We start from the raw sequence: 12,035 nt of genomic DNA on the forward strand, positions 1-12,035 counted from the left end.
CTGTGGACATTCACATATACACCTAATACGTGGGTATATTCCATTTGGAAGTCAAATTCTGGACTTCATTTCAGGTGATTATATATAAATACAAGTAACAGACTGCCATCACTCTAAGTGCTATTCTCATCTTCTGCTAGTGAATGTATTTATTGCATTTTAGAAGAATTTTAGCATGATTAACAACTGTAAAGTGGGAATTTTTGTTCATTGTTATAACGGAGTGCTATTGATCTTTTGATAAGAATGGCATTTGTATCACTAGCTATCATTGCTTCCTTATTTAAAAAAAATAGGTCTGGTGTTAAAATAAGTGACAATGCATCATAAAGAAAATTAAGAAATGATACATTGCAAAATATATATGCAAATGCAAATCGTGACTCTGAAAATGAGTCTTAAAATGCGTATATCTAAAATCACAAAATACTGTTCAGTATAACAAGTAGCATTTTCATTTTCAGGGGGAATAAGAGAAAACTTTCTTGGACACTCATCATGTGCCAAGGGTCCTTTGCATTTATATCATTTAAGCCCCACAACAAAACTATAGAGGAGACATTAGCAGGAAGCATGTGAGGTTGGAGAAGCGAGGGAGGTGATGTGCCCATGGTTCTGCAGTGGGTAATACTGTGCACCCACCTAATACTGTGCGCCCACCTACCCGCCCTGCAGTGGGTAATACTGTGCACCCACCTACCCACCCTGCGGTGGGTAACACTGTGCACCCACCTACCCGCCCTGCGGTGGGTAACACTGTGCACCCACCTACCCGCCCTGCGGTGGGTAACACTGTGCACCCACCTACCCGCCCTGCGGTGGGTAACACTGTGCAACCACCTACCCGCCCTGCGGTGGGTAACACTGTGCACCCACCTACCCGCCCTGCGGTGGGTAACACTGTGCACCCACCTACCCGCCCTGCGGTGGGTAACACTGTGCACCCACCTACCCGCCCTGCGGTGGGTAACACTGTGCACCCACCTACCCGCCCTGCGGTGGGTAACACTGTGTGCACCCACCTACCCGCCCTGCGGTGGGTAACACTGTGCACCCACCTACCCGCCCTGCGGTGGGTAACACTGTGCACCCACCTACCCGCCCTGCGGTGGGTAACACTGTGTGCACCCACCTACCCGCCCTGCGGTGGGTAACACTGTGCACCCACCTACCCGCCCTGCGGTGGGTAACACTGTGCACCCACCTACCCGCCCTGCGGTGGGTAACACTGTGTGCACCCACCTACCCGCCCTGCGGTGGGTAACACTGTGCACCCACCTACCCGCCCTGCGGTGGGTAACACTGTGCACCCACCTACCCGCCCTGCGGTGGGTAACACTGTGCACCCACCTACCCGCCCTGCGGTGGGTAACACTGTGTGCACCCACCTACCCGCCCTGCGGTGGGTAACACTGTGCACCCACCTACCCGCCCTGCGGTGGGTAACACTGTGTGCACCCACCTACCCGCCCTGCGGTGGGTAACACTGTGCACCCACCTACCCGCCCTGCGGTGGGTAACACTGTGCACCCACCTACCCGCCCTGCGGTGGGTAACACTGTGCACCCACCTACCCGCCCTGCGGTGGGTAACACTGTGCACCCACCTACCCGCCCTGCGGTGGGTAACACTGTGCACCCACCTACCCGCCCTGCGGTGGGTAACACTGTGTGCACCCACCTACCCGCCCTGCGGTGGGTAACACTGTGCACCCACCTACCCGCCCTGCGGTGGGTAACACTGTGCACCCACCTACCCGCCCTGCGGTGGGTAACACTGTGCACCCACCTACCCGCCCTGCGGTGGGTAACACTGTGCACCCACCTACCCGCCCTGCGGTGGGTAACACTGTGCACCCACCTACCCGCCTTGCGGTGGGTAACACTGTGCACCCACCTACCCGCCCTGCGGTGGGTAATACTGTGTGCACCCACCTACCCGCCCTGCGGTGGGTAACACTGTGCACCCACCTACCCGCCCTGCGGTGGGTAACACTGTGTGCACCCACCTACCCGCCCTGCGGTGGGTAACACTGTGCACCCACCTACCCGCCCTGCGGTGGGTAATACTGTGTGCACCCACCTACCCGCCCTGCGGTGGGTAACACTGTGCACCCACCTACCCGCCCTGCGGTGGGTAACACTGTGCACCCACCTACCCGCCCTGCGGTGGGTAACACTGTGTGCACCCACCTACCCGCCCTGCGGTGGGTAACACTGTGTGCACCCACCTACCCGCCCTGCGGTGGGTAACACTGTGTGCACCCACCTACCCGCCCTGCGGTGGGTAACACTGTGTGCACCCACCTACCCGCCCTGCGGTGGGTAACACTGTGTGCACCCACCTACCCGCCCTGCGGTGGGTAACACTGTGCACCCACCTACCCGCCCTGCGGTGGGTAACACTGTGCACCCACCTACCCGCCCTGCGGTGGGTAACACTGTGCACCCACCTACCCGCCCTGCGGTGGGTAACACTGTGTGCACCCACCTACCCGCCCTGCGGTGGGTAACACTGTGCACCCACCTACCCGCCCTGCGGTGGGTAACACTGTGTGCACCCACCTACCCGCCCTGCGGTGGGTAACACTGTGTGCACCCACCTACCCGCCCTGCGGTGGGTAACACTGTGTGCACCCACCTACCCGCCCTGCGGTGGGTAACACTGTGCACCCACCTACCCGCCCTGCGGTGGGTAACACTGTGCACCCACCTACCCGCCCTGCGGTGGGTAACACTGTGTGCACCCACCTACCCGCCCTGCGGTGGGTAACACTGTGCACCCACCTACCCGCCCTGCGGTGGGTAACACTGTGCACCCACCTACCCGCCCTGCGGTGGGTAACACTGTGCACCCACCTACCCGCCCTGCGGTGGGTAACACTGTGTGCACCCACCTACCCGCCCTGCGGTGGGTAACACTGTGCACCCACCTACCCGCCCTGCGGTGGGTAACACTGTGTGCACCCACCTACCCGCCCTGCGGTGGGTAACACTGTGTGCACCCACCTACCCGCCCTGCGGTGGGTAACACTGTGTGCACCCACCTACCCGCCCTGCGGTGGGTAACACTGTGCACCCACCTACCCGCCCTGCGGTGGGTAACACTGTGCACCCACCTACCCGCCCTGCGGTGGGTAACACTGTGTGCACCCACCTACCCGCCCTGCGGTGGGTAACACTGTGCACCCACCTACCCGCCCTGCGGTGGGTAACACTGTGCACCCACCTACCCGCCCTGCGGTGGGTAACACTGTGCACCCACCTACCCGCCCTGCGGTGGGTAACACTGTGTGCACCCACCTACCCGCCCTGCGGTGGGTAACACTGTGCACCCACCTACCCGCCCTGCGGTGGGTAACACTGTGTGCACCCACCTACCCGCCCTGCGGTGGGTAACACTGTGTGCACCCACCTACCCGCCCTGCGGTGGGTAACACTGTGTGCACCCACCTACCCGCCCTGCGGTGGGTAACACTGTGCACCCACCTACCCGCCCTGCGGTGGGTAACACTGTGCACCCACCTACCCGCCCTGCGGTGGGTAACACTGTGTGCACCCACCTACCCGCCCTGCGGTGGGTAACACTGTGCAGCCACCTACCCGCCCTGCGGTGGGTAACACTGTGTGCACCCACCTACCCGCCCTGCGGTGGGTAACACTGTGTGCACCCACCTACCCGCCCTGCGGTGGGTAACACTGTGTGCACCCACCTACCCGCCCTGCGGTGGGTAACACTGTGCACCCACCTACCCGCCCTGCGGTGGGTAACACTGTGTGCACCCACCTACCCGCCCTGCGGTGGGTAACACTGTGTGCACCCACCTACCCGCCCTGCGGTGGGTAACACTGTGTGCACCCACCTACCCGCCCTGCGGTGGGTAACACTGTGCCCCCACCCACCCGCCCAGTGCACAGGCAGGAACCAGGTGAAACTTCACCCACGTCTAGCATTCTACATTTTATCCTCTCTTTAAGTTTCTCCTCTCTCCTAGTTAAGATCCCCGTTGCCCATTTTCCCAGGGACTTATAGGAAAATTGCAAAGCGACCTGGGCACATTGGTACCAGAGACATGCCCAGGCAAGGGGATTTGGGGGTCGGCCCAAATCAGGCCCAATAAACAGCTACTTCCTGGGTCTACATCTAAAGTCAGCCTTTCGAACATGGGCGCAGTTGAAATTTTGAAACAAATCACGGACAAAAGAGAACCAGCTGACCTTAACCTTCCTCCAATATGTAACTCAGCCATATAATGCCAACTGTTATGAGATAGCTATTACTGTTGGAGCAGTATCTGCCTTGATGACCAAGCCTCTCTGGATATTTAGAGGCTGAAAAAAAGCAGAAGATGTCATAATCCAGGCTAATCAGGAAGATAATCAAAATAGGGCAAAAACAAACAGACAAACAAACAAAACTGTACGTCCTGCACTCACCCACCATCAGTTGCAATATCCTTTCAACTTCAGATCCCAATGTGCCACAGAATGACTGAGACAGGTAGCTTCAGTAGCCACCCTATTCTTATCCTATTTATCCAGCACCTCGAAATAACCGTCATTATTGAATTGCTACGTGTGCATCTAAGACACTCAAAAAAAAAGGACGTAAAGGGACCATCAGATAATGATAAGTTCAGAGTTTAGGTTTACTAACAACCATGGATCCTCTGCTGAGGCCTTGAAGCAAGAGACAATTGTAAGTATTATGTTTTAGAATCTTTTCAATTATTACGTTGCACATAAAACATTTTTATTGGAGATGATTATGAACAATAGAAAAATCTCTATTTACAACTATACTTATGCCAGAAAATGGAGACTTTATTTTAAAATGTCAAATTAACAGCAAAAAAATGCAATAGAATGTTGAAGTCAGAACGATGTTGTAAGTGATCTACGGCTGTGAGTCGTTCTAATAATCCTCCAAACAGCTTTTTCACTATCAAATATACACTTATTTCTGCTTAGTTAGAATTTCAACCTGCCTTCTGTTTGTAACAAAAACTATTCAATTATAACATTGAATTTGTCCAAAAATCAGAATGTATATCAAGTGGAAATTTAAATCACAATAACATCTGCTGTTTTTCACCCCAGAACTCTTCCACTGCTACGGTTGGCATACTGTAAGTTTCTAGCACCCTCATGTGGTTTAATTGGAATGGTTTCACAGGCATTTGAAATCAGTTGTCTGAAACTGAAAACAGTGGAACAGACTATAATTCAACATAGAAGTTCTGCTGGCATCATAAACCAAGAAAGGAAACCTCAAGTCAGCAAAATTCTAAGATGAATGTATAGGCTCAATTCTTAACTTCTATCTACTGTTCATTTTATATGATCACTACAAAGGATGACTTACAAGCAACTACAGCTAGTTTCATTTTTGGCAGACTGGAGTCCCCCATTTTCAAAACCAGCATTTGTTGTGGGTGATTGTTGAACAGATGAAAAAGAACCTCCTTCAGCTCAAAAAGAAAAGCAAGTGCCCAGTGTGTGTACATTTTGATTAGGTAACCCAGTAACCCAATTACATGTTGCAGTTTCTAAACAGTCGAGAAGTCCAGGCTCTGAGAGCTTCCACTGTTTTCAACATTTTAAGCAATTAATTTTTCTACATTTACTAAAATCACTTGAGAATAATTTCTGCAAACAAAATTTTTCCCTCTCTAAACATGGGCCTAGGCTTGTAGGTGAGATTTCTTTCCAGTAGTAGTGTATTTCAAAGCCCTCTTAAGGGGGAGAAGCTAAGGAGAATTACATTGTCTTTCTTAAACTGGTAATACATGTTCCTGTTATCACAGATCCAAGTTAAAACCTATCTGTGAGTTCATATGCCTGAGCTGCCTCAACAAACGATCTTCTCAGGAAATAGAAAAAAGTAGATTTTAAAACACTGACATTGGGCTTCCCTGGTGGCGCAGTGGTTGAGAATCTGCCTGCCAATGCAGGGGACACGGGTTCGAGCCCAGGTCTGGGAAGATCCCACATGCCGCGGAGCAACTAAGCCCGTGAGCCACAACTACTGAGCCTGCGCGTCTGGAGCCTGTGCTCCGCAACAAGAGAGGCCGCGACAGCGAGAGGCCCGCGCACCGCGATGAAGAGTGGCCCCCGCTTGCCGCAACTAGAGAAAGCCCTCACACAGAAACGAAGACCCAACACAGCCATAAATAAATAAATAAATAAAACACTGACATTATCGGAATGTTCTGAACATGAAATAAAATTTTTAAAATAATTGGCCATAAAGGAGATAAAAAGGCAAATTAGTGAGAGGTAAAGAGTCTATTAACAAAAATTTGAACGTGGCTTATTTGTATGCTGAACTGGATGTCCCAATGTTAAAAATACCAGCAGAATGCAAGAGGAATATGTTTGCTCATCAATACACAGCAATACATAGGTTGATATTAAAAGAGAAAAATAGACTTCAGAACTTGGAAAATGTACAGAAAACAGAAATACTATTCATTTCATTATTGATTAATAAAATTTAAATCTAGGTAATGTCTGGTAATTAAATAGCACATCAATCCATAAAGGTACACCAATTTTTGTAAATTCAGAAGACCTAATAAAAACATCACTATGTTTCACGTCAAGGGTAGGGCAGGGGTAGAAGACAATTAAAATTATTAATAGATGCCTTTAAAAAGGTAAACGTCTAAAAACTGCCATTTCTTCTGGTTATGCCTATTGCTTTGCAGCATTGGCACTATTTACTTCATTGAAGCAGAATTTTGGCCAAATGTGTAAGGGTAACAGGAAGACAAAACTGCACAGAAGATACCTGGAGTGAATCAGAGCACTGGTGCCTTACCTGTTGAGCCCTTTTAGTGTCTTTTCCATGTTTAAAATGTCACGCATCTTATACAAAAACCACTTGTCAATGGATGTGAGCTTCATAATCTCATCCAGGGACACATTGTCTTCCAAGGCCTGCCAAAAGGAGAATAGATGCTTTCTTTGGCAAACATCTTATAAAGGTCTTATCTGGTTGAAGACATAGTAGCCATTCCTCTCCATGTTAAGAGAGCCTGAGGCTACAGACTGAGAATAAAACTGATATCACGTCATTGACGTTCCTCCCAATAAACCTACAGATTCTGCCAACAATATCCTTAAATGGCATGCACAGGAGGTACTCTGAGTTAATCAGAGTAGTGTGTGCTCAGAAAAATCCCTGTAATAGGCTCTGCTTCCCTGCTTTTTATATGACTGTGTTACCAATTATATTCTAAATCTGGTATATCTTTTTGGCATTAAAGAGAATCTCTTGAAACTATAGTTAAGCCAAATTGGTAAGAAAATGTAGAATCGATATAATGATCATTTAACTTGTATTTTGGATAGTTACCCTTTAGCATATTTAGCATATTTTTATCACTTCATTCCATATTCACACAAACCAGTCATTGAGAATTTATGGATCACATTTGGCTTGGTGTTATTCCTCTCAAATATTTCCTCACAGAAGACTTCAAACAAAAAATTATTTTGAATCAGTTACTGTGACTTTTGTGCTAAGACAGGCATTTTACAAAATCCTAATATATTCCAAAACAATGTAGTAATAACTTCTGTGCTGATAGGCAGCTCAGCTTTTTCCTCAAGCTTAGTTTAGCAATTTCTCAAAAGTAAAATTACAGCTATGGGTCATTAAGCTGAGTACAAAAGGCAGCTGAAAGAAGAGATAAACTCTCAAAACCAAAACCTTCATATTCAAAAGATGCCTACTCTTATTCTTTTCTATGTTTAGATACATATTTATACTCAATGAAAAATGATAATCAAATATTTCAAAACAACATATTTTATTATGGCACACTATATTTTTAAATCCCATTAGAAAATATATGTAACTAATAACTGTTGTTATATTTCCACCAAGGGAGCTTAATTTTCCTAAAACTTTTACTGATTTCTGGTATCAGAGAGACCATGATCATACATGTTGAGAAACAATATAGCTCATAATTCTATTGACTAGAATAAAATGACATCTAATGTGAATACCGAAAGACATACTCGTTTCACAAGTCTATTTATGTTTTTTTGTTTAATTCTCCCTATAACTATAGCCAGGTTCCCAAGGACTTAATATTATGCCTTATTTGCCAAGGGATTAAAGGGACAATTGGCTGTTTGGCCATCAACACTGTGAGGGGAATAGAACCTTAAGGTAGTGACACTTTTGATAGACAAAAGGACATTTTCACACAATCGCACACAGTAATTACCCTGCGACTGATGAAGGACCTAGAATCTGCAGTCATTTTACTGTGAGGAGGGACAACTAGAATCACATCCACAGTTCTGAACAGAAAGCAAGTTCCTGCCAGTCTTTCAAGAGCTGCAGCTTTGCCACGTCACACAGCCGTAATGAAGTTCGTAATGACCCCAAACAAGTCTGAGGTTACTCTAACGTTCCCCAAATCAAAAATAATGCCCTGTATTCTCCCCAAATCAAAAGAGGTTATGATCCAGTCATCCTGAAATAAGACTGCTGCAAAAATCAGACCTCAGAGCAAGTTGCCCTTTCTAAGAATTATGAAAGCGAGCAAAGATTTACTCACTCCCTTCATTCTTTCTCCCCTTCAGCCCACCACACTCCTAACACTCTTTGTCAAAATCACCAAGTTCCTGGTTGCTGTGGAAATGAACAGTAATGATGACCTCTAACAAACAGAAATCAGTTCCTTCTGCCAGCACGCTGGCAGGCAATAATTGATACCTCAGACCCTGCACTTCTTGCTCATACTCTGTGCAAGAAAGAATCTCCACACATTTTCCCTGAATTCTCATCCTTTATAAGTCTGTTAGAAAAGAATGAGAGATATGCTTGAGTTTTACAGCCTCACTGGGAACTTGGAAATACTTCCCTTGTTCATCCACCTCAAAATGGCAGAAGTATGATTACTAGACTCAAGGAAAAAATCTATTTACTGTCCTTTGTCTGGAAAAAAAAATTATATGTATACATACATACACACACATACACATATATACACATGTATGAATGTTGTAGGTTGCTTTTTAAACAAAAGACTGAAATAAGAACAATAAAGAAGGTGAAACGGCTTTCTAGAATGACCTCTCATTACTAATATCACTCCCACCACCATGGAAAAATGTTAATTCTCTATTCCCTTGAAAGTCAACTTTGAGAAATGTCCATCAAAAAATACTAGTATCTCTCAGACTACTTCAGAATTTCAATGAAAATGAAATATTCTGCATTTACAAACCATAAAGGTGAGGAGAATATACATTAAATGCAATGAAGGAAACATTCCCTCCCCTCCTTCTATATATGAGCATAAAAGTTGCAGAGTTCGAAATCACTAACAGCATTTTTCTGTTGCTACAAAGACAAGTTACAGAGACAGATTCCCTTTTTAAAGACAAAATTCATATTTTCATCCACTCATTCCACATGTACATACACACACATAAAATGGTCAGCAGGACTTTGTAGCTCCAGTGTGGTTTGATACTGTTGGAGGATTAATACCTAACCTTCCTTAAATGTCAAAAAGCAATTCAAGGATTTCTGACCAGACAGATCCCAGCTGCCCAAATCACCTTTTATAAAATCAGATGAACTAAAACTTCAAAACTCTAAGCATAGTAAACATGAAAGGAGATTAATATGGCATTTAATTTGCATTAAAGGGAACTAGTGGGTGGAAGTGAGAAATGTGGGGCTTTTTTGTTCTATAAGTAAGACCAATAAAATAATTACATAGAAAAGCCTATAATCATGGAAGTTCTTTAGAGTTTGTTGTTTAAACACAGAAGAAGAATCAAATAAATAAAGATTATTCTAGAGTCTTAGGTAGGACATACTAAGTGATACCATTTTACGCATCTTCCTTTCTAAAATATAATTTTACACATTTTCAATGAGCAAGTAATGAGAGTGATGGGAAATCATAAGTCAATATTATCAAACATTTAAGAGTATTGATAATATATGTACTAAAAGGGAAGAGCATTTTATCTATGTGATCATCCTTTAAAACTGCAGTGTTTCCTTTAAGTCCAGGCTTAAGGTGAAAATAAAAAAGGGTAATTTTTCATTAGCTATAGAATAATCTGATGAAGTCCATAGAAATCTCCAGTTTAATACTATTAAAGAGAATTAAAGATTTTCCAAAAATTCCTGAATTCAAGACCACTTTGTGATTCAGTTTTACATTAAAGTCCAAGCTGACTGTATTCTGGGAAAGAAAAAAAAAAGGTAGCTCTGGGCCCCTCGTCACATATTACCTTGGCGATGGCATAGATGCGGGTGCTGGATGGTTCAGCCAGCTCTCTTCTGAGATCAATGTTGGATGGCCACTCTTTGCTCATTGGGAGACGGGAAGTAAAACCAGCTATAGAAGGGTGGCACATCCGTAAAGCCTTCTGGAAAGTCTCCTCAAAGGTGCGACCAATAGCCATGACCTGTAATACATATTTAAGACTCATATTTTTAAAAAGAGCTTGCATATTTTTAATTTGTAACAAAGCTAGAAGTTGACTATTTTTCAGAAAAGACTTAGGAACAAGACATATATCAGAAGAATGCTACTCAAATTTAAGTTATTATCCTTTCTTGCCTTTTTACCGTGGTTTTCATGTAATGAATCTTTGACATTATTAGGTCACTCTTTTACCACTTAGGGAATTTAGCTTGATTTGCTGAGACTGATGAGGAAATCACCTGTACTCGCTCTGGACCATAGCATTAAAAGAAAGAATCTGTGGCCAGAGAACATAGACCCTTCCTTAATAAGATCTTGCTTTCATGCAGATGTCCTTTAGAATAAAAAAGCAAACGAAGAGAAACCAGACATATATTAACACAAAAACAGAACTATTTCTAAATGGGTATCAGTCAGTATCCAAGACAGGTTGGCTTTCTTTATAGCTAAGCATTAATATTAATAGAACCTTGAGAATCATAACAAATACTGACAGATTCAGATTTTGAATATAGGAGACTAAATTCCCCATGACAAATTCAACATGTCTTCCCACAATCTTTGCAGCTGATTGTACACTAATCAATTAGGAAAACCATGTGGTGATTTTTTTTTTTTTTTTTTTTTTTTAAGAAATTCACGTTCTTTTTTATTTATTTATTTATTTATTTATGACTGTGTTGAGTCTTCGTTTCTGTGTGAGGGCTTTCTCTAGTTGCGGCAAGTGGGGACCACTCTTCATCGCGGTGCGCGGGCCTCTCACCATCGCGGCCTCTCTTGTTGTGGAGCACAGGCTCCAGACGCGCAGGCTCAGTAGTTGTGGCTCACGGGCCCAGTTGCTCCGCGGCATGTGGGATCTTCCCAGACCAGGGCTCGAACCCGTGTCCCCTGCATTGGCAGGCAGATTCTCAACCACTGCGCCACCAGGGAAGCCCCATGTGGTGATTTAGTTTGGACAAGTTACAAGTGAGAACTAAAATTAACCTTGAAGCCTACTCAGTTATTTTCAGTGAATAAATACTGTCTTTGATTCTTTCCATGGAATAATAGATTGCCATGCATTTTTGGTCTACAATTTAAAATAATAACAGTCATAACGCTGCCTTCAGTAAACTTCCGTGATGCCTCAAATAGACCTGAATTCTCATTAATGTCAGTTCAGTAAACCTTCATGTCAATTGCGTGACAAGCTACATATTCAAAGATCACTAAAGCCAAACAGATAACCTTTTCACACTGCTCCAAATTTAATTAGAAATAAGGGAAGAGTCTCAAGAGCAGGGATAAACGAAGTATTAGTCCAATTCAGATATGTAATTTATGAGGCACAGTGGTATTTGAAGAGTTACACAATATATTCATAGATTTGCTAGCCTAAGCATAGGAGAGGGTACCAGATATAAGATAGTTTATGGCACTATCAAATTAAGAAAATACTTTTGGAATATTTAAGAAAATTTTTAAATATTATATATTTAAGAGTTGGCCCTAAAGTACTAATTCTATAAGTAATTCACCATGAATTTTCATTAAAGTACACCGTACATAATAGTATATGGAGTAC

At 44.8% G+C, this 12,035-nt stretch overlaps 1 protein-coding gene across 1 annotated transcript in view; it reads right to left on the reverse strand.

Moving 5' to 3' along the window:
* CPS1 (carbamoyl-phosphate synthase 1) overlaps positions 1-12,035 on the reverse strand; it is a 158,479-nt gene that overhangs the window by 65,526 nt on the left and 80,918 nt on the right. The window contains exons 21-22 of the mRNA XM_068544532.1: positions 10,275-10,451; positions 6,823-6,941 (exon numbers count right to left, since the gene is read on the reverse strand). Of these exons, the coding sequence (XP_068400633.1) occupies positions 6,823-6,941; positions 10,275-10,451 (296 nt within the window). The remainder of the gene's footprint in view (positions 1-6,822; positions 6,942-10,274; positions 10,452-12,035) is intronic.

This window comes from Eschrichtius robustus, chromosome 5 (assembly GCF_028021215.1).
Source record: "Eschrichtius robustus isolate mEscRob2 chromosome 5, mEscRob2.pri, whole genome shotgun sequence".
In the NCBI taxonomy this organism is placed as follows: Eukaryota; Metazoa; Chordata; class Mammalia; order Artiodactyla; family Eschrichtiidae; genus Eschrichtius; species Eschrichtius robustus.